Source organism: Sus scrofa, chromosome Y (assembly GCF_054392235.1).
Source record: "Sus scrofa isolate SSC_HxYL_T2T_F1_AM1 chromosome Y, Sscrofa_HxYL_maternal_Yorkshire_Landrace_v2.0, whole genome shotgun sequence".
In the NCBI taxonomy this organism is placed as follows: Eukaryota; Metazoa; Chordata; class Mammalia; order Artiodactyla; family Suidae; genus Sus; species Sus scrofa.
This window is the reverse complement of record NC_139402.1, coordinates 6,328,139-6,351,819: the sequence shown is the minus strand read 5'-3', so window position 1 is coordinate 6,351,819 and position 23,681 is coordinate 6,328,139. Positions and strand designations below refer to the sequence as shown.

Genomic DNA, 23,681 nt, shown 5'->3' with positions numbered 1-23,681 from the left:
CCTGGTTGTGGAAAACGAAGGTGTATATTAGCTTCATATGGGACACGCTGAGATTTAAGGGGAAGTGGGGCCGCTGAGTGGAAAAACTCAGCTCTGCATGGGGAAAGTGGAGCCCTAAGTGATACCCTCAAGATATAGGCTGATGTTGTATCACTTAGATTTTTTTTTTTTTTTGGTCATTTTAGGGCCATACCCTCAGCATATGGAGGTTCCAGGCTAGGGGTAGAATCAGAGCTACAGCTGCCAGCTTACACCACAGCCACAGCTATGCAGGATCCAAGCAGCATCTGTGACCTACACTGTAGCTCATGGCAACACCAGATGCTCAACCCACTGAGCGAGGCCGGGGATGGAACCTGTATCCTCATGGATACTAGTCAGGTTCATTACTGCTGAGCCACAATAGGAACACCCTGTACCATTTAGATGTTGAAACCAAATTTGTGGTTACCAAAGGGGAAATGGGGGTGTGAGGGATATGTACTCACTACCCTATAAAACACAGATGGGCAACAAGGACCTACTGTACAGCACAGGGAACTCTGCTCAATCCTGTGTCATAACCTATATGAGAAAAGGATCTGAAAAGGGATGGATATATGCATTTCTGAAGCTTATTTTTGATTTATTTTTTTAATGATTTTTATTTTTTTCCATTAGAGCTATTTAGAAATGGATATATGTATCACTGAGTCACTTTGCTGTGCACCTGAAACTCACACAACTTTCTAAGTCCAGTATATACCAATAAAATTTATTTTAAAAAATTTAATGAAGCCAAAAAGATCAGCAGGATTAAAAAAGGTATAGGCTGGAATTGATAGCTGACCACTGGTGGTGGCAGCTGGAAAATATGAGTCCTGTTCAGTTCCTGCAGTCATGTTGTGGAAACTTCAGGAAGAATTCACTTTCCTGCTGCAAAATTAATGTAAATTCCCTTTTCCTCACGTTTATGCTCCCCTTGATACGTTTATAAGGAAACAGGCAAGAAGAGCATTGATTCACCCATACTGCCCGTCTCTTAGAAGAATATGTAAAACAGAACTCTTTGCTGTAGGCTGAGTTCCAAACTTAATACGTAGTGATTTCTTTCCTTAAAGTGTGTTGACACCTGCTACATCTCCACGTCCAATTTGCTCCCAGATTTGCTGCACAAAGTGCAGGGGATGAAAAGTTGGCTATGGAAACTCAACCGCAATCATTTTAGTGCATTTTCCTTGCCTCCCTAAACACTTTTCCAAGACCATAAAACACCTTAGGATGGTTACTTGATTGCTGTGATCTCCATTTCAGATCCTATCTTCTTTCCTTTGAGTATACGTGTATTTTTCTAATTGTCTCTTTTCTGAAACAATGTATCTTCAATACTGTAAATTGACACTGTCAGAGGGCATAAAGGAGAGCATTACTAACAATATAAAACTATTGTTAATCATTTGGTTATCTCTAGGTGCATATGTATGTGCATGGCCTATGTGTATGGATGTGTGTACATATATATATAAAACAAAAATGAGGAAAACACAGGACCCCAAAAGTCAACCCTCATTAGCCATAATAGGAAAATTTTCAACATCCATAAGAGTAATAGGTGAATTGAAATGCAACAGATACATAGCAATCTTTTTTTTTTTTTTAGGGCTACACCTGTGGCATCTGGAAGTTTCCAGGCTAGGGGTCGAATCGAAGCTGCAGCTGCTGGCCTATACCACAGCCACAGCAATGGCAGATCCAAGCTGCATCTGTGACCTACACCACAGCTTAGAGCAATGCCAGATCCTTAACCCACTGAGCAAGGCCCTTATGGATGCTAGTCAGATTCATTTCCACTGAGCCACAAAAGGAATTCCAGCAATTTATGTTTTCATCATGAAGCTCAATATAAAAACTCATTGTTTGGGAGTTCCACTTGTGGCTCAGCAGTAAGGAACCTGACTACTATCCATGAGGACCAGGGTTCAATCCCTAGCCTCGCTCAGTGGGTTAAGGATCTGGCATTGCTATGACCTGTGGGGCGGCCATGGGTGTGGCCCTAAAAAAAAAAGCACAAACAACAACAACAAAAAACCTCATTGTCTGGGGTTAGTAGATGCAAACTTTGACATTGAGAATGGATAAGCAACGAGGTCCTGCTGTCCAGCCCAGGGAGCTCTACCCAGTCTCTTAGGATAGACCACGATGGAAGATAATATAAGAAAGGGAATGTATGTATGTATGACTGGATCACTTTGCTGTACAGCACTAAAGCAAACTATACTCTAATAATTTTTTTTGCTTTATTTAATTTTATTTTGTTGGGGCCATACCTGTGATATATGAAAGTTCCCAGGCTAGGGGTCGAATCAGAGCTGCAAGCATTTAAATGTGTTAGAGTGTTGAATTTAGCTGTGAACAAATATATAATAGGGTCAACATAATGGGATTTTTCCTGGAAACTGAACAGTATGCCATGTTCCCGAGTCATCCCGTAGAAAATTAGCCATGATTCCACATTCAGCAAATGTTTGTGAACGGAGAAGCATCTTGGCTGACCCAAAACCTCACGAGCATAGGGAACATTGGTTGATTTTTAAACCAATCTTGGATAATTAGGCAAAAAGTATTCCATTTTCCATCCCTGGCCTCTGTCTCTCCCCTGAAGGTAAATGCATCTCATGATGGCTTTCCTTAGGTAAGCCTAGATTACAAAATGATGTCCACCATAAAACCGTAGTCGTGTCCATGGGTCTGGTACGTTGAGTGCCAGGGTGGACATTTCAAAGGACCCTGACTCTTGGTTGCAGAAATGGATGTTCAGATCTCTAAGAGCCGGGGCATGTTAAATCTAAACTAAATCAAGCTAGGATCTGCTTGCCTGACCTGCAGCCAAGCCCATCTCCTGACACCAGGTTGTGGGGAAGGAAGTGTACCATTTATTGCAGGCACCAAGCAAGAAGAACTGGCAGGAGTTCCCGTTGCGGCGCAGTGGTTAACGAATCCGACTAGGAACCATGAGGTTGCGGGTTCGATCCCTGCCCTTGCTCAGTGGGTTAAGGATCCGGCGTTGCCGTGAGCTGTGGTGTAGGTTGCAGACGCGGCTCAGATCCCGCGTTGCTGTGGCTCTGGCGTAGGACAGTGGCTGCAGCTCCGATTCGACCCCTAGCCTGGGAACCTCCATATGCTGTGGGAGTGGCCCAAGAAATAGCAAAAAGACAAAAAAAAAAAAAAAGAACTGGCAGCTCATGCTCAAAAGACCTGAACGCCCCTGTGGCTTTTAGAGAAGAGTTTGTGGAGGCACCATTAGAGGCGTAGGTTGCAGAGTGTGTGATCAGCTCTGATGGCGAGGTCACAGGATGATGTTTTGGGGTCCTTTTTTTTAGGGCCACACCTGCAGCACACGGAAATTCCCAAGCTAGGGGGTCAAATCAGAACTATAGCTGCAGGCTTATACTGTAAACACAGCAACACCAGATCCAAGCTGCAAGTGCGAGCTATGCCACAGCCCATGGCAATGCCAGATCCTTCATCCACTGAGCAAGGCCAGGGATCAAACCTACATCCTCGTGGACACTGTGTTGGGTCCTTAACACACTGAGCCACAACAGGAGCTCCTGGGTGATGCTTTGGGAATCTTAGTCATCAACCTTCTGGTCCCAACCTGCCTTCTGGTCTGCATGCTGCTGAGCAGCAATGAACTTCTTCCACCTGGTGGGGCTTTTCATATCTGCAAAAAAGCTAAGGATGTGGCTCAGGATATTATCTGTAGCCCTTGATGATGAACCTTGTTATTATTTGTAGCCCTTGATGTCATTTCTTGATTTGTTGAATCACGAAAATGATCACTCTTGTCTTGCTTGACTTTTTTTCCCTTTGTTTCTGGATTTTCCCACATCTCTGATTGAATTTCCTCTGTGGAGGCTTAGGAGGCTAAACCTAAAGCTTCTTTACAAACAAGAGGCAGGGGATCCGGGGGAAGGGTCTGCTTTGAGAAGGGACAAGGTCCTGTACCATTACAGGTAGTGGTGGTGTCTCAGGCTGATTGGTGCTGCCATGATAAAACACCCCAGCCTCGGTGACTGACCTATAAACTCCAGACGTTTATTTCCCACAGGTCTGGAGTCTGGAAGGTGGGGGTTCCAGAAGGGTTGGGTTGGGTTGTGGGGAGGTCCCTCTTACAGATGCCCACTTCTTGAGGTCAAATGTTCACATGGCTGGTTCGCTGGGTCCTTGCCTTGTCAGGGCACTGATCCCATTCATCCAAGGCTCCATCCGTATCCCCTAATCACCTCCCAAAGACCCCACCTCCCAATACTATGACATGGGGTGCTAAATGTCAACGTATGACTTTCAGTGGAATCGAAAGATTCAGTCCATTGCAGGTGGGAATGGTGGGAGGTGGGGACATTGGTTATTTGATACAAATGTCACACCTGATGAAGTGTATTTAGCCCAATGTGCAGCCTAACACATCTTATGGACACCATGATTCGGTGGGACTTGTTGCTTCACAGTTTCTGAGGTGAGGAAAATGTTTTGTAAAAACTCTGTAGTGATGATTGCATGCCATGGTGGATGTAATTAATCCCATTGAATTGTGCTCTTAGAAATGATTAAAACAGCAAAATGTATAGGATACATACACATATATGTGTGTGTGTGTGTGTGTGTGTGTGTGTGTGTGTGTATTCACTGAATTTCATTCAATTTAAGGACAGTTTGAGGCAACATCAAAATATGATACCCCAACCACTTGTTCCCTCAAAATGAAAGAGCCCAGATTCCATCTCTGAGATACCAAAGGAACCATGACTTTCACGTACTTGAGCATAAATCTGATACAAGTGTCGTACATTGTTAAGTGGTTTTACCCTAATGCATAGGCAACATGGACACCATGATTCAATGGAACTTACCGCTTCATAGTATCTGTTCGAGGTAATGAAAATGTTTTGCAAAAAGGCAGTGGTGATGGTTGCATGTCATGAGTGTAACTAATTTGCGATTATTCACTTAGAAACAATTAGAATAGCGAAATGTATAGGACACACACACACGCATTCTTTGATTTTGCTCAATTTAAGGACAGTTTGAAGCAGCATCAGAATACAGTACCCCATACATTCCCCCCTGCCCCCCTAGATCAAAGAGGCAGGGTTCCATCTGTGAGACACGAAAGGAATTGTGACTTTTAGGTACTTGGGTTCAGTATCAACTTGGTCACAGTTTCTGGCAGATGAAGCGAAAAGAAAAGAGAGGGAGGGAGGGAAGAAGGAAGGACGGAGGAGGAAGGAAGATAGAAACATGGAAACATACTTGTTTCCAGGATTTTTATGCCTGGCAAGAGAAAGCATTTCCTTTTTCCTCCTGTCTCTTTAGGAAGAGCAGTTATGGGATTGGTAATAAGAGAGGGGTGGCAAAGGAAGGTTCCATGCTCTTATTTTCTGCCCTGGTGTGTAGACTCACCGATGACATGCAGAACAACGTTCCAAAGTCTGTACCGACCTCTCGCAGCAGAGACTCTGCCCATGTGTTATCACCATCCACACTCTCAAACCTGGAAAAATACCACTTTAGTGGGGCTAAGTTGATTCTTGCAAGACCAGCTCAGGAGTATGCCAGCTGCCAAACGCACTTGCAGGGAGCTGTGCTCCCCAAAATCAGGAGTCCCTTTTGGATTTTCATGTGTGCCCCTGGACTGTACCATCGCATTCTGATTCTGGGGTCTGGGATGGGGCCCACATGTTGCCATTTCTCTGGAGAAGGATTGTTCCAGGCTGTCCTTGACCCCCACCCCCGGGACAGCCCTGCCCTCACTGGTGCTATAAGCACCATGACGGCTCTGAGACGATGGTCCAGGGAACAGGGCAGGATGCTGAGTGGCCTTGAATAAATGCGTTCAGGACATAAAGGTCTGTCTGGATCTGGGGGAAACTCAATGGCACCTTTCTCTCGGGTGCCTTTTCACCGTAGCTGAGTCAGATGTTGAGATGCAGCTCAAGGTCAGGAGACGGACGCGTCTGGAAAAGAGACTGAGAACATTTCTCTGTGAAATCCTATTTTTAGCACTTTCTTCCCTTGTCTGTCAGGTTTGGCAGCCTTGAAACTGATGAGATGGTAATGACTCTATGCTATGTATTATCCTTTGAAATCATCATATATATAATAGGCATTTTCTTTCTTTTTTCTTTCCTTCTTCTTCTTTTTTTTAAAGGCCACACCTGCAGCACATGGAAGTTTCCAGGCTAAGGGTCAAATTGGAGCTGCAGCTGCTGGCCTACACCACAACACTGGATCCTTAACCCACTGAGTGAGGCCAGGGATTGAGCCCACATCCTCACGGACAGACACTATGTCTGGTTCTTGACCTGCTGAGCCACAGTGGAACTCCCTGTATTTCCCTTTTTTACTAGAAGATTTTTTTTTTTTAATTTACCATGTGTGGTCTTTGACATGGCTCTCATATATACCAGCACTTGGGTAAATTCTCTCTGATTGCAAAGTAGTGATTGTGCCTTTGACTGAATGTAAATGAAACTGGGAGTTCCCAGTGTGGCTCAGTATAAACGAACCTGAGTAGTATCCATGAGGTTGCATGTTCCATCCCTGGCCTTGTTCAGTGGGTTAAGGATCCGATGTTGCCGTGAGCTATGATGTAGGTCACAGGCTCGGCTTGGATCCTGTGTTGCTGTGGCTGTGGTACAGGCTGGGCAGGTGCAGCTCCGATTCTGCGCCTAACCAGGGGAACTTGCATATGTCTAGGTGGGGCCCTAAAAAGCAAAAAAAAAAAACAAAAACAAAAGAAATGTCTCTGTTATTAAGCCACTAGGTTGTTGGTAATTTGTCACAACCGGAATGAGAAACTTCCTCTAGTTTTCCTTCTTTCTTTCCTTCTTTTTTTTTTTTTTTTTTTTTTGACTTTAGGTTTTTTTTTATTTTTTTATTAGAGTATAGTTGATTTATAGCGTTCTGTCAATTTCTGCTGTACTACAAAGTGACCCAGTGATACATATATATACATTCTTTCATGGTCTATCCCAAGAGACTGGATAGAGTTCCCTGTGCTGTATAGCAGGACCTCATTGCTTATCCATTCTCAGTGTCATAAGTTGATCTACAAACCCCAAACTCCCCGTCCATCCCACTCCCTCCCCCTCCCCCCTGGCAACCACAAGTCTGTTCTCTACATCTGTGGGTCTGTTTCTGTCCTGTAGATACGTTCGTTTTGTGCCATATTTTAGATTCCACATGTAAGTGATATCCTATGGTATTTCTTTCTCTTTTTGACTACCTTCCCTTAGTATGAGAATCTCTAGGTGCATCCGCGTTGCTGCAAACAGTATTATTGCATTCTTTTTGTGGATGAGTAGTATTCCATTGTATGCAATAGTTTTTGTTTCTTTACTGTTGATCTACACACACCAAGATATGAGTTTCTGGTGGTCAAAGATCTAGTTTACCCCCTTCATAATTTTCTCTTCACTATAAGGATAAGAATTCTGCAATATTCCAGGTACCTATGGAGGTCTGTTTAATGAGCTATCGGTGAAGCGCATGTGCTAGGGTTTTCTTTGTTTGTTTGTTTTTGTTTTTCTTTTAGTCTTTTTAGGACCACACCTGCATTTGGAAGTTCCCTGGCTAGGGGTTGAATCAGAGCTGCAACTGCCAGCCTACACCACAGCCACAGCAACACCAGATCTGAGCTATGTCTGCAGCCTACACCACAGCTCACAGCAATGCCAGATCCTTAGCGCACTGAGCAAGGTCAGGAATCGAACTCGAATCTTCATGTCATGTTCGTTACCACTGAGCCACTATGGGGAATCCCACATATGCTTGTTAATATTTAATCTTTTTTCTTTTTTGGCCGCCCCATGACATATGGCATTCCTAGGCCAGGTATCAGATCCAAGCCACAGTTGCCACCCATGCTACAGCTGTGGCAATGCTAGATTCCCCAACCCAGTGTGCTGAGCATCAAACCTGCATCCCCCTGCTCCAGAGATGCCACCAATCCCATCGCACCCCAGCAGGAACTCCTTGTTAATATTTAATCCTGACTATGTTTTCGTTATTTGAAAACCTGTACTTTTTCCATAGTTGGCCCCAATTCTCGTTCTGCTTTTCCGTTTCGGCCATGGCAAGGTTAATGATAATTTGTTGAGCCCCAGGGGGGATGGTAAAAATGTATTAATAGACCAAAGATAACTCTACGTGCCATCTGTGTATGGGAGAGCTGATGTTTTGGACTTGGCAGAATTGCTTTGTTTGAGCAAAAGTTTGTAAGATAACACGTTCTTAGAAAGTGGCACAATTAGAATTGTTTAGTGTGTAATCTTCATGAACAGAGTTATCTCTTTTTTGAGACAATTTTTTCCTGTGTTTGTTTTGTTTCATGACCCATTTAATGTTTTTTCTTTATTTTTTTTAGAGAAGAATTTTTTTTGGAAACCATTGGTTTTTCAGTTTTCCTTTCTTTTCAGGGTCACACCTGTGGCATATGTATGTTCCCAGGCTAGGGGTCCAATCGGAGCTGCAGCTGCTGGCCTGCACCACAGCTACAGCCATGTCAGATCTGAGCCGCATCTACGACCTGCACCACAGCTCATGGCAACACTGGATCCTTAACCCACTGAGGGAGGCCAGGGATTGAACCCGAGTCCCTAGTCCAGATTGTCCCCCCTGAGCCACAATAGGAACTCCCTGGTGTTTTATTCTTAAAGCAGTAGACACAGTAACGTGAATTCTATAAATGCACAGTAATGTTTCCTGAAGATAATTATTTTTGAAAGTGGCTGTGTATTGCAATGAACATAAGCAAAATAGAAACGTACGTTAAAAAAAAAATGTATGTATGGTACACTTGAGCATCTTTGTTCACAGTGAACACTAATTAGCAGGGTGGGTTTTTTCTTTTTTTCACGTTCAGTTATGAGAATATATCAATCTCTAAAATAGCCTTCACAAGACAAGTTAGCATAAATAATTGCATAAAATTAGGACGTTCAGCATAAAGCGGACACGTTCAAACCCCCCACTGAAAGAATGAAATGTTTATCCTGGCAGAATGATCTTACATTCAGGGAGGAACCTTAATTCCTGCCCTCTCCATTTCTCCGTAAAGCCTTCCTGGTGTCTTCATCTGCCACGGGGATGGAATTATCAAAAATGACCCTGTCAGGTATAACAATAAATGTGAGCGCAGTTAAGAGCGACAGTGGGGTTTTGTAACTGGTCATGAAGCAAGCCTCTCTTCCTGTTTCGTGAACACAGAATTGCAGAATCTCATCTCCGGCACTCCGTGAAATCCTCTTCCGATTTCTACAACACCATTGCAGAAGCTGCTACCTTTTGGGGTCTTGGAAGAAACGTTACTTTAATGGAGTTTAACAAGAGCTTCCCAAGCATGCATTCTGGTTGACAATAAGAGGGACTTCACTCAGAGTCATGGGCATATCTAGCCATCTTTGGAAAACAAACAAATAAAAACAAAAAAAGTTCCAAAAATGCTGATCTGAGAGCTGTTAGAAACAAAATATATCATAAGCAAGCAGTTAACCAGGCAGAGATCGTGGTCAGAGGATTTAACCAAGGAGACGGTTTTAGCACCTGTTTTATGGAGGGTCTATTATACATATTTAGCCCATACTCACTGCTGGAAAATATCTCCTTCCTTCTTCAACACATGTTCAGAGACTAAACATTCTGTTGGGATTTTAGTTCTCTTATAGGTCATCACATTTGCTAAAGGATGTGTTATTTCCTCTCAGACCTTCCCAATGTTATTCTTAATTAAATCAGTCTCCTTTTTTTTTTTCAATTGAAGTAGAGTTGGTTTATAATGTTGTGTTAGTTTCAGGGGTACAGCAACATCATTCAGTTTATTACATATATATTTATTTATATATACTTTTCATATTTTGCGCATGATGGTGTCTTACTGGATATTAGAGTTTCCTGTGCTCTCTGGAGGTCCTTGTGGATGACCTAGTTTATATATAGGAGAGTGTATCTATAATCCTAAACTCCCAAATTTACCCCTCCCCTTCCCCTTTTGAGAACCACAGATTTGTTTTCATAATCTCTGCATCTGTGTCTGTTTTGTACATAAATTCGTTTGTATCATTTTGAAATGAGATTGCACATATAAGTGATGTCATGTGGTATTTATCGTTCTCTGAGTGACTTAGTAGGAGAGTCTCTCATTCCATCCATGTTGTTGCAAATGGCATGATTTCATTCTTTTTATGGCTGAGTGATAGTCCACTGTGTGTGTATGTATCTATTTATCTGTCTGTCTATCTATCTACTGCATTGTCTTTATCCATTCTCCCAAGGCAACAGAAATAAAAGCAAAATAAACAAATAGGACCCAGTTCAACTTATAAGCTTTTGCAGAGCAAACAAAGCATCAACCAAACCATCTTCTTAATTACGTCCCAAGTTTCCCAGAGAAAACCAGTACTGGAACACTTTGGAGTATTTCTGGGTACCAAAAAGGGTATGTGAGCTCATAGACATCACTGGATTTTGATGGCGTTGGAAAAGACTACATGGCTTTTATTACTTTCTGTTTTTCTGATAATCTTAGGGGAAAAAAAAAACAAAACTGTCCAGATTAATTCTTAATGGTATCCAACAGTAAATCCTAGGACTCATCACCACTTTCACGCTTGTTTTGCAGTTGAGTACAGATAAATGTTTCTAAACAGAGCAGCGTACTTTGAATTTGTGTACTTTGTTTATTTTTGTTCTACCCTATATCTGATTTTATTTGATTTTAAATTTTTAGTAAGGTTTCGTTGATGTACAGTGCTGTGCCAATTTCTGCTGTACAGCTAAGTGACCCAGTCATACATACATTCCCTTTTTTTATAGTATCAGGGTCTATCCCAGGAGACTGGATCGAGTTCCCTGTGCTGTACAGCAGGACCTCATGGCTTATCCATTCTCCTTGTCATAGTTTGCATCTCCAAACTCCCTATGCATCCCACTCCTTCTCCTATCCCCTGCACACTTGAAAAGGAATCAGACAAATTCTGTCGCTTTTGTATCAGAGAGTTGTATAAGTCATCTTTTTTTTTTTCTTACAGGTTACATGGCCCTGAATTCCATAGGTACAAAATATCTATCTCATGTATGTTTCATACATATGCTGAGATGGCAAAAAGTAGGACTTTCCATCCTAAGTAGTGTTGAAATGTCCTTCATACAAACAAATTGAAGCTTGCAAATGAAAATAAAAAATTGGATAAGGTTTCAAAATATCTGTGGAGAGCTGCTCCCATTGCATGTATCATTTTCCCTCCGCTTTTAGCCCATTTCTGGGGTCATTGTGTCATTGGGGGTATATCGTAATTGTTGAATAGAGCCTGCCTAAAAGCTCTGCTCTATTTTGGCCTCTCCTTTCTCTTTAGACTTTAAGCACCTAATAAACACTTACTCTTCAGGCCAAATAACTCAATATGCATCATCACCTTCATGCAGAATTATCCATCCACACTGTTTGCAGTCAGAGTGAAGCTAAGCTTCCTTTATCGTCTGAGTCATTTTAAAAGCAGAGCCTGCTGAATAGCATTGAGAACTATGTCTAGATACTCATGTTGCAACAGAAGAAAGGGTGGGGGAAAAATGTAATTGTAATGTATACATGTAAGGATAACCTGACCCCCTTGCTGTACAGTGGGGAAAAAAAAACAAAAACAAAAAACAAAAACCAGAGGCAAGGTAGACCAGTAATCCCTTTCCTTATGGACCCATTTTATCTGTCACTGGACACCTCTCCTTTCTTGCTATGTGAAGGTGAAGCAGAAATAAACAGTAGTGTTTCTGGTATGAAGAAAGTCAGTTTCATCAGGGATCACTTTTGAACACCAACTGCCCTCCGAGAAGAAGGCTTTTATAGGTATATTCCCCGGACTAGGCTATGGGATTCCTACTCTGCTCAACTCCGCAGTTGAGAATAATGAGGCTTTGTCATCTTTCTTGTTTTATTATTATTTTTTTCTTTTTTAGGGCCGCACCTGCAGCATAGGAAAGTTCCCAGCCTAGGGGTCAAATGAGCGCTGCAGCTGCAGGCCGGCACCATAGCCATCGCAACAGGGGGTCCGAGCTGCATCTGTGACCTACACAGCCTGTGGCAACGCAGGATCCTTAACACACGGAGCAAGGCCAGGGATCAAACCCACATCCTCACCGAGACAATGTTGGGCTCTTGACTCACTGAGCCACCACAGGAACCCGCAGGTTTTGACATCTTAAATGACATGCTCAAGGCTTTCCTGTAGGTTCACATCCAAGGCTTATTGACTTTCTGAATCCAATGCGTGCAATTCCCCTGCTACTGACCTGGTACATTCTGTTGGAGTTCCCATTGTGGCTCAGCATGTTAAGAACCTGACTTCAGTCCAAGAGGATGCGGGTTCCATCCCTGGCCTTGCTCACTGGGTTAAGGATCCGGTGTTGCCATGAGCTGTGGTGTAGGTCTCGGATACAGCTTGGATCCCATGTGGCTGTGGCTCTGGCATACACCTACAGCTACAGCTCCAATTTGACCCCTGCCTGGAAACTTCCATATGCCACAGGTGCAGCCCTAAAAAGAAACAATAAGTAATGCTAATAACAATAAAAGAAAAGAATCTAACATTTGGCTAGAAGGGGATTTAGTTCCAGACTTGCTGTTGCCAAATTTTCATCATCGTGAAAGATGTTACCAGTTCTCTTCACCTTCTGACCTAATAAATTTTATCATCTTGAATGTTAATTCCAGAATGTAACTGGTTTTCATTTTGTGCCTGAGTGTGGGAAAAGTGCTTTAAAATGTCTGCGCAAGCTCCTGGGAGCTTGGGCTTATCAGACACAACTTAGAATAGATTTACAAGGAGATCCTGCTGAATAGCATTGAGAACTATGTCTAGATACTCATGTTGCAACAGAAGAAAGGGTGGGGGAAAAACTGTAATTGTAATGTATACATGTAAGGATAACCTGACCCCCTTGCTGTACAGTGGGAAAATAAAAAAAAATAAATAAATAAATAAAATAAAATAAAATGTCTGTGCAGCCTCTTTCTAAACCAGCATGTGAGGACAGGATGTCTTTAATGAGAATGGGGTGAGGAACCCCATTAATAATGTCTTGGGCGGAGTTGCCATCATGGCTCAGCAGAAATGAACCTGACGAGCATCCATGAGGTTGCAGGTTCGAGCCCTGGCCTCGCTCAGTGGTTTAAGGATCCAGCATTGCCATGAGCTGTGGTGTAGGTTGCAGACGCAGCTCAGATCCCACGTTGTTGTGGCTGTGGTGTGGGCTGGCAGCTACAGCTCTGATTTGACACCTAGCCTGGGAACTTCCATATGCTCCATGTGTGGCCCTTAAAAAAAAAAAGAAAGACTAAAAAACCTTAAGTTGTTGAAATCACATGTCCTTCAAAATTGCCTTATGATTTTTTCTACTGTCCTTGGAGACATCTCTGACCCTGTGTGACATTCGGGTGATAATGTGAGATCATAGAAGGAGTGCCAGGTATTACTCAGGTCATGTTTAAGTAAAAGAAAAACTGAAAATAGAGACGTAATTTCAGTTAGCTTTTTCTATGTCACCTGCAGAATTTGCATATAGAACTTTCTTCCCCTTTCATCTTCTCCTTTAGAGATCGATGCCCTTTTGTTAAATCATAAATAGTTCCAATGAGAAAACTTTAATCTTGCCTCATAATGATTTTCCTCTAAGTGTCCCAGAATAGAGATTTCCACTTCTTGGACGGCTTTCTGTATTTCTTTTCTTTCTTTCTTTTTTTTTTTTTTGGCCTTTTGCTATTTCTTTGGGCCGCTCCCACGGCATATGGAGGTTCCCAGGCTAGGGGTCTAATCGGAGCTGTAGCCACCGGCCTACGCCAGAGCCACAGCAACGCGGGATCCGAGCCGTGTCTGCAACCTACACCACAGCTCACGGCAACGCCAGATCGTTAACCCACTGAGCAAGGGCAGGGACCGAACCCGCAACCTCATGGTTCCTAGTCGGATTCGTTAACCACTGCGCCACGACGGGAACTCCGGCTTTCTGTATTTCTACCTCTGCATTCATTCGCATCACCCAGAGTTTTGTTCTGGCTCTTCTATGTGAGCGAACATCAATTCTGTGTGTTCTCATTGAAAAGATTTTACTGAAACATTTCCTTTTTGCTTTTATAGCATTACATTAAATATTGCATGTATACACACACACACACACACACACACACACACACACTTACCAGTATGAGTGAGAGATTCTGATCTAATAAAGGCTAGTGATTTGCTGTCTGGGGCAAATCTTCCTGCTATTCCGAAGAAACACAATAGATCATTCTGCAAGAATGTGTACATGTATGTCCACATATGTAGAATTCTTTCAGAAACGTGATCGAGACCCCTCCATTAATGCTACTACTTTCAGGTAACCACACACCCTGAAAATGTAAAATATGTGTTTTTCTATATTCACGGCTTAATTTCCTCTGGAGTAACAGTCACCCCCAAAATGCCTCCTGCACTCAAGTCATGAATGATGTCCTACAAGAGAGACAGCGTGGGTGGCAGTAAAGTCACGTGATAAACAAACCCAAGGGCAACCACATCTTGATGCTGTTGGCACTTTACCATTGATTTGAGGTGGACAGAAAGCCGTGTGGTCTGGAATCAGTCTCCTTGACGCTCTCAGTTCAGAGGAATGAGAAACACTGAGGTTATAACTACCCATCTCAAGACCCTGAAACTTTCTGTTCTAGAGTGAAATCAAGACCCAATGCAATGCCCATAACAGTCATTTGATTCAAGTACAGGCGGCAGATGGGATTTTGGTTTTTTAAGCATCTTTTTCATGAACTGTGTTTCAAAATAAGCATGCAAACCCCTGAGTGTACCGTGTGTGTGTGTGTGTGTGTGTGTGTGTGTGTGTGTTGTTCCTTCCAGGGCTTGGACTGAAACTCAGCATCCATCCACCCACTAATCTCTCTGAATTCAAATGGTCTCTTTTGTATGTCTCTCTCATTGTTCAGTTGTGGGGGGGGGGGGCAATACTGATTTACAAGCCTCCATGCAGAGCCAGTAAATCTCAAAAACCAATGTTTCCTCAGCTGAAATGCTTAGAGGATTTGGACCCCAAGAATATTTGTCAATGAAAGGAGCCATTTGTTTCAAATCTCTGCTGCTTCTGTGACTTCATCTATAACATGTAAAGGAAAGTTACGTGCTCTTCTGGGAAGGTGTCTTCTGGGGATGCTTCTGCCTTTGCTAGTGTGCGTTGTTGTGTCCAAACAGATGAGCTGCTAGCATGTTGTTGTTCATAGAACTTCATGCTAGGAAACCCACATGCATGCTAAGTCTGGATTCTGTCAAACACTGTGTTTTGAGACTCAGGCTACGAAAGGAATATACTATCATAGAAAAAACAACATCACTTGCTTTCATTCTCTACCGGTAATGGGAACTCTGACCCTTGGAACATTTAAATTTTAAAAAGCCAGCTATTACATTGACGATGGATTAGTGACAAGGTCCTGCTGTACAACCCAGGGAACTCTGTCCAGTCTCTTGGGGGAGACCGTGATGGAGAGAGTATGAGAAGAAGAATGGATATATATGTATGACCGGGTTCCTGTGTTGTGTAGCAGAAATTGACCCAACACGGTAAATCAACTATACTCTAATAATACTAATCAAAGAACAATGGAATTCTGCTTGATATTCTGCGATACCCTCCAGGGGAAAAGAATCTGAAAAAGAACAGATGTGTATATATGCGTAGCTGCATCACTTTACTGTACACCTGAATCCAACACATCGTAAATCCATTACATTCAATAAAACTTTAAAAAATGAAAATAAAATAAAACTTTTAAAAAAAGAATTAAGCAAGATAAACAATCCCTAGATGTTGCAGTAAATGAAGATTCCACAGCGGATGCTATGGAAACTCCAGCTTCCAAGAAACCACGTTCGTTTGCTCAAGTTAAGAGACCCGTGGAGAAAGGTCTTCCCCTCAGGACTTTGGGAAGGAGATCAGCCTTGCCAGAATCAGACCTTTCAATGGGATGCTTTTACACAAAGGAAAGTTTGCCAGGGTACCGAATATCGATGCAGACTGGTAAGGAGCCAGCCCTTGGAGAGTTTACCACAGTCACGTTTTGTTTTATTTTTCTTTTTGCTGGCGAGGGCGGGGCTCCAATTTAATAAAGGCTTGTGATTTACTGGACGTTGCAAATCCTCCAGCTCCTGCAAAGAAACAATAAGCGACTCGGCCCTTCTCTGAGAGCCGAGGGTGGGAGAAAGGCAGGCAGAGGAAGGATGTGTTAAAAAAAAAAAAAAAAAAAAAAGAAAAGAAAAAAGAAAGAAAACCCACAGCATTTCTGCCAGAAAATTCCTGGAGCCTTTCGAAATGAATCACCTCTCTCCTGAATGGGGACGGGACGAGGGGGCGGGTGGCGGTGAGAGGCTTGTCTCCCGGTTATTAAACGGCACCCAAACTGCCATCATCAGCCCGTTGCGTACATAAAGCTGCATGAAAGAGGCTTTTCTCCGAAGCCAAGCATGATTCATTTTATGAGAAAGAGTATAAAACGCAGGGGGCGGGGAGTGGGTACAGGCGTGGGGCCCCAGCACATTCCTGGGTATGAAACACTAATTAGTAATTGCTCATTAAATAAGGGAGCGTCTGAATATTCCTAGGCATCAGACGGGGCTCCTCTCACATCCATCCCCAGGAACCTGAGACAGGACTGGATTTGGGGGCCGAGCCCTAAAGGGACAAGCTTCCCTTTGTCACGTGCATTTGTGCAGAGGGGCTCGAAGATTGTGCATCGCAAGGGTTGTCATCTCAGAAGCAGAGCAGCCACAAAAAGACCCATCTGGCTGCTTTCTTTGGATCCAGACTCTTCTTTTCCAATCCCCTTCTGGCTGGCTGATTCTATTTGCCACAGGTGCTCAGGCAAAGCTTCTGGAGGAAGCCTCCTTCACTCAGTTGGTCTAAAACCTCATCCTTTAGGATCTGGTTTTAGAGCTGAGAGTGTGCTGCTCAAGAACATCTCGAGTCGCTCTGCGCTTTGGCTAGGGTTGTGTTTGAAGGCGTTGGTTCTCATTTCTGTTATTTGGGGGCCTGGATGCGTCTGTCTTGCCATATGCACTGTGGAGGCTGGACAGTTATCTCATAAGCATCCGTTGATGCAGGTGAATGCGGTGACCCATTATTCTTGGAATAAAGACATGGCATGGAGGAGTTCCCGTTGGGGCTCATCAGTTCACACGCCCAGCAAGCATCCATGAGGATGTAGGTTTGATCCCTGGCCCTACTCGGTGGGTTGAGGATCCCGAGTTGCCATGAGCTGTGATGTAGGTTTGCAGACATGGCTCAGATCTAACATAGCCGTGGCTGTGGCATAGGCTGGAGGCTACAGCTCCGATTCAGCCCCTTGCCTGGGAACTTCCTGATGCTGCAGGTACAGCCCTTAAAAAAAAGAAAGAAAAGGCTCAGAGGAGACTATCATAATGGGTGATTTTGCATGGGGGCAAAAAAGAATGCAGAATGGATAAACACTTTTATGACTTTGTTTTCCCTGAAGGCTCATTCAAGACAGATTTGGGCATAAAGTTCGGTTAAAGTTTGTGCAGTAATTTAAGCTTGGAGGGCGCATTTACAAAATGCTCATGGTTTTTGAATCTGAGTGAGAGAGTGTCTTTTCTCACAAAATGATTTCAGACATTGGAGGCAAGTGGTGTTTCTAGGTCAAGACTTTTTTTGCCACGGGAGGAAAACAGCAATTGAGATAGATCTGTAAAATGGATCGCATTGCTATGAATGCCCCAATTGCCTCATCGGTAGCTTTGAAGGGGGGATGGAGAATTTGAGGCCTTGAGTGAAATCTAATTCCTTAATCTACACACCCCTCTTTCCTTTTAAAATAAAGCGTATCGGCCTAGGCTATTTTGAGGACAGTGGTGGAGATTTGAATATGCATAGGTTTTTGTGGAAATGTAAAGAAATATGAGTTTTTGCCTGTAACTAATTTTTTTTCTATGTGGAAAAACAGAGATGCGTGCTAAACTGTTTAAGAGTGGGATGTCATGAGGCTAAAATTTGCTTTGAAATGTAGGCACTAAGAGGAGTTAAATGAAAATATTATCAAGGACTTTGGCGGGGAAAACCTAAGCGATAGTGTTTTTATGTAGAAGGTACAGAATCTTATATATTGATGTCCACACACCTAATCCCCCCACCCCTTTTTTTTTGTCTTTTTAGGGCTGCACCCTAGGCATATGGATGCTCCCAGGCTGGGAGTTGAATCGGAGCTGTAGCCACCAGCCTACACCTCAGCCACAGCCACGCTAGATCCGAGCTGTGTCTGTGACCTACACCCCCGCTCACAGCAACACAGCATCCTTGACCCACTGGGTGAGGCCAGGAATTGAACCTGTGTCCTCATGGATAGTAGATTCATTTCTGCTGAGCCACGATGGGAACTCCTTTTCCCTTTTTTTTTTAAGAGTCATTTTTGTTTTGCCAAGGAAAACCAGCACGTACTTGGAATGATGATTCAAATACAGGCACATGTATAGATCTCTGATATTGTCACATATTGTAAATATTTTAGATTCATTCTGCCTTATGCAGTATCCCCATATCAACTCACACAGACGTGTTATCACAGTGTCAGCAGATCCAAGAACCCTCATAGCTGTTATTTACATAATGTAATCTTCTGCCATGGAAAGTATGCAACACTGTTGCTGCTCCTTTATAGAGAGAAACATTAAAGAATGAAGCAAATAAACCATCAGGTAGCCTTTCAAATAGCAGGGATGTTTATATGCTTTGTGCAGTTGATAACCCAATATCTGGTGTTCTTTTTTTTTTTCATTGTTTTTAAAAATGTTTTTGGAGTACAGTTGATGGACAAGGCTGCATTAGTTTCAGGTGTACAGCAGTGATTCAGGGATACAGACAAGTATCCATTCTTTTTCGGATGCTTTTCTCACATAGGTTGGGATATTGAATATAGTTCCCTGTGCTGTGCAGTAGGTCCTGGTTGCTTATCTATTTTATGCATTGTCGTGTTTGTATGTTTATCCCAACCTCCTAACTTATCTTCCCCAGACCTGTTGTAGTTTCTCTGTGCTAACCATTAGTTTGTTTCCTATGTCCGTTTTATTTTTATTTTTTCAATTTAATTTTTATTTTATATGGGAGTAGAGTTGATTGATAAGGTTGTGTGAATTGCAGGTGTTCAGCACGGTGATTCAGGGATACATAGACGTACATGCATCCTTTTCCAGATTCTTTCCCTGTGTAAGTTATTATAGAATATTGAATAGATTTCCCCATGCTCTACAGTGGGTCCTGGTTGGTTATTGATTTTATTATATAGTCCTGTGTCTCTGTTACTCCCAAACTCCTCATTTATCCTCCCCCTCCCATGTTCCCCTTTGTTGTCTCTGTCTGAGTCTAGTTCTGTATTTTTTTTTTCTACTTAGTCTTTATCATATATGGGAGCATAGTTGATGGACAAGGTTGCATGAGCTTCAGGTGTACAGAACTGTGATTCCCTGATGTCTGTATATATCCATTCTCTTTCAGATTCTTTCCCCTTAGAGCTGAGGACAGAATATTGAGGAGCATTCCCTGTGCTCTGCAGGACGCCCTTGTGGATTATCTAACATCTACTTACATCCTGTCTTCTTTTGCAGGGTTTTTAAGTACCGGCGACCAGGCAGCCAAAGGCAACTACGGACTCCTGGATCAGATTCAGGCCTTACGATGGATTGAGGAGAACGTCGGGGCCTTTGGTGGGGACCCCAAGAGAGTGACCATCTTTGGCTCCGGTGCAGGTGCCTCTTGTGTCAGCCTGTTGACTTTGTCTCACTACTCAGAAGGTAATAAACGCAGCCCCACAGAGGGCAGCGGGGATCCTCTGGGACCAAGAAAAGAGCCCATGTATAGTTCTGGCCCTAGGTGCATGCAGGGTGCCCATACATTTCACACACACACACACACACACACACACACACGGCCCCACAAGGCATGGATCCAAACCCTCTTCTCACTCAGCTTTCTTTCTCATTTTAAAAAATCAAGGTAGAGTCGACATACAACATTGTATCAATTTCATGTGTATAACATCACCAGTATTTGTATAGGCGTTCCTGTGGTGGCTTAGCAGGTTGCAAACCCAACTAGTATCCAAGAGGATGCAGGTTCAATCCCTGGCCTTGCTCAGTGGCTTAAGGATCCGGCGTTGCCGTGAGCTGTGGTGTAGGTCACAGATGCGGTTTGGATTCCGTGTGGCTGTGCTGTCGCTGGCAACTGCAGCTCTGATTCGACCTCTGGCCCGGTGAACTTGCATGTGCCACAGGTGTGGCTGTAAAAAGAAAAAAATTGTCTGTATTGCGAAACCATCACAAAGATAAGTCTAGCAAACATTCTTCACCACTGAGTTACAAAGTTTCTCCCTTCTGATGAGAATTTTCATTGTATCTGTTCTCTGAGCGCCTTTCAAATATGCAATCCAGTGCTATTAACCATGTTAACCACATATTTTTTCTCACTTCCACTTAAGACAACTAACTGTGGCTTAAAATAATTGGTGGTGGGATTGCCCATTGTGGCTCAGTGGTAACAAACCCAACTAGTAACCATGAGGATGTGGGCTTGATCCCTGGCCTCAAACAATGGATGAAGCATCCGGCATTGCCGTGAGCTGTGGTGTAGGTCGCAGACGTGCCTCGGATCCTACATGGCTGTGGCTGTGGTGCAGGCCAGCAGCTGCAGCTCCAGTTCAGCCCGTAGCCTGGGAACGTCCATATGCCACAGGTGCAGCCCTAAAAAGACCAAAAAAAACCAAAAAAGTAATTGATGGAAAATGACTTTTTTCCATCATGCCTACACCCTACCTTTGCCTCTCTGATTTTATTTGGTCAAATTTAAATTTTATTAACTTTACAGCATGGAAGTTACATGAAAGGGAACAGTTTGTGGGTAAGGGTTGCACACGTGTAGGTTTCATGATAGAGCGTGTCGCCCTTGACCAGTCACTTCTTTGGTACAAACTCATTCAAGGTGATGCCCTCTGGTCTTTCACTGACAGAGGTTTCCAGCAGTTATCAGATGACAGATAGTTTGTTTCTTTTTAGGGCCACACCTGCAGGCACACGGAGGTTCCCAGTCTAGTGGTAGAATCGGAACTACAGCTGCCGGCCTACACCGCAGCCACAGCAATGCAGGATCCGAGTGGCATCTGCGACCTACACCACAGCTCACGGCAACACTGGATCACTGACCCACTGAGTGATGCCAGGGGTCAAACCCGAGCCATGATGGGAACTCCCCAGATGAGAGACTTAAAAGAGAAGTCAGCAGGGATTGGATCCTGGAGGTCTGGAAGCTGGTAGTAAACTTCCTGGCACTCTCTGCAAAAAGGAAACAAAAAGAAAAAAATGATAAAATGTAGCCCTGGAACACCTTGGCAAGTGCAAGAGCATATTCGTACTGACAGTCTAAATCCTTAAGGTTGTGTTATGCCTCCTTCTGTATCATTGGATAAAGAATTGCTCCAGGGGTATGTGAACCATTTAGATCAAAAGAACCTAAAATATTAAACGGAGGAAGAGGGTTTTTTTTGGCTATACCCAGGGCGTGTGCACGTTGGACCTGAGCCACAGCAGTGCTAACACCAGGTCCTTAACCCACACTACCACCAGGGAACTCCTAAAGGAATTATTTTTCTTTGAAGCGTCATGCAGTACCTTCTTTTTTAAAAATTAAAGTATAGGACTGCCTGTCATGGCTCAGTGGTTCATGAATCCGACTAGGAACCATGAGGTTGTGGGTTCAATCCTTGGCCTCGCTCAGTGGGTTAAGGATCCAGCATTGCCATGAGCAGTGGTGTAGGTCATAGATACAGCTCGGATCTGGCATTGCTGTGACTCTGGCGTAGGCCGGCAGCTACAGCTCTGATTAGACCCCTAGCCTGGGAACCTCCATATGCCACAGGGGTGGCCCCAGAAAAGACAAAAAGACAATAAATAAATAAATAAGTTGATTAGATGCCAACTATTGCATTTGGAGTCAATAAGCAACGAGATCCTGCTGTATAGCACAGGGAACTCTATCTAGTCACCTGCGATGGAATATGATGGAAGATAATGTGAGAAAAAGAATGCATATATATATATGTATATGTATATATGTATGACTGGATCCCTTTGCTGTATAGTAGAAATTGACAGAACACTGCAAACCAACTATAATGGAAAAAAAAATCATAAAAAAATGATTTACAATATTGTGCCAACTTCTGCTGTATAGCAAAGGGACCCAGCACCGTATATATATACACACACATACACACACATATATATATTCTTTTATGTATATATGTATTCTTTTTTTTAATGGCCACACCCCTGGCATATGGAATTTTCCACCAGGGTTAGGAGCCGAGGAGCAGCTGCAACCTACACCACAGTGGAATCTCTCATACATTTTTTAAAAATATTATTTTCCATCATGGTCTATCCCAGGAGATTGGATCTAGTTTCTTGTGCTATATAGCAGGATCTCATTGCTTATCCATTCTGAATGCAGCTTCTTTCTCTTAAGTACCATAAACATGCTAAACAAAGGGAAGGACCATCATGTCAGGTGACTGCATCCCATTTTTTTTCTTGCCTCCTGCATGACGTTAAAGTGTCTGACTCTTTCTGTGCCTTGATTTCCTCATTAACAAGATAGGCCTGATGCTGATTTTCAAGTCCTCTGAAATCAGAATTTCTTGATTCTTTGTCTTTGAATGAATGGCTGAGGAGAAGAAGAATGGCAGACTTGTGTTTGTCTTAACCCTTTATCCAAAAAAAGAAAGAGGGAGGGTACTCATGCAGATCATTGTAATAATGATTCCTAGAGCATTTTAGAACATACCTTGACTTACCCATTTCTCAATAGATAGAACCACCAGTCTCACTTGACAGAGGAGTGGGAACCAGCTTTTGTTGGAATGCAACACAGGTGCACCCAAGCTCATTAGGGCAAACATGTTAATTACTTCAATCAACAGATCAGAAATGATTATGACAGCGCTTGGCATGGGTCATTTCTACAAAGCATCTCTCCAAAAAAAAAAAAAAATCAGCCCTAGAATCAAGAATCCCAGGAGTTCCCATGGTGGCTCAGTGGGTTAAGAACCCAACATAGTGTCCATAAGGATGTAGGTTCGATGCCTGGCCTCACTCTTTGGGTTAAGGATCTGGCATTGCTGTGAGCTGTGGTGTAGATTGCAGATGCGGCTCAGATCCTGCATGGCTGTGGCTGTGGCATAGGCTGGCAGCTGCAGCTCTGATGTAACCCCTAGCCTGGGAACTTCCATATGCCATGGGAGCACCCTAAAAAAAAGAAAAAAAGAAAAAAGAGGGAAAAAAAGAATTATAATCATACATAGACTTTTGGCTTTAGAAATTCCATTTCTAGCAATTCAGCTTAATAAACTCATCTTACCCATGGGCAAAAGGTGTTTTCCTGGAGATGTGCATCACAGCCTTCTCCTAGCAGAGAATGAAACAAAAAGCCAAGAGACCAAAGAGACATGAATGTTATAAGGGACATGTGCCTTTACTTGAAGGAACAATAATTAGGGGTTTCTTAAAACGATTTTTATTTTTTCCATTATAGCTGGTATACAG

The 23,681-nt window shown here is 43.1% G+C and overlaps 1 protein-coding gene across 18 annotated transcripts in view; it reads left to right on the top strand.

The window, feature by feature from the left end:
* LOC100624109 (neuroligin-4, X-linked) overlaps window positions 1-23,681 on the top strand; it is a 401,261-nt gene that overhangs the window by 362,851 nt on the left and 14,729 nt on the right. For 17 of the 18 annotated variants that reach the window (XM_085008984.1, XM_085008976.1, XM_085008969.1 and 14 more), the window contains one exon: window positions 19,695-19,880. In XM_085008984.1, coding sequence (XP_084865110.1) covers window positions 19,695-19,880 — 186 coding nt within the window. Of the gene's footprint in view, window positions 1-19,599; window positions 19,881-23,681 lie in introns of all 18 variants that reach the window. The other variant, XM_085008985.1, reaches the window with a different exon arrangement.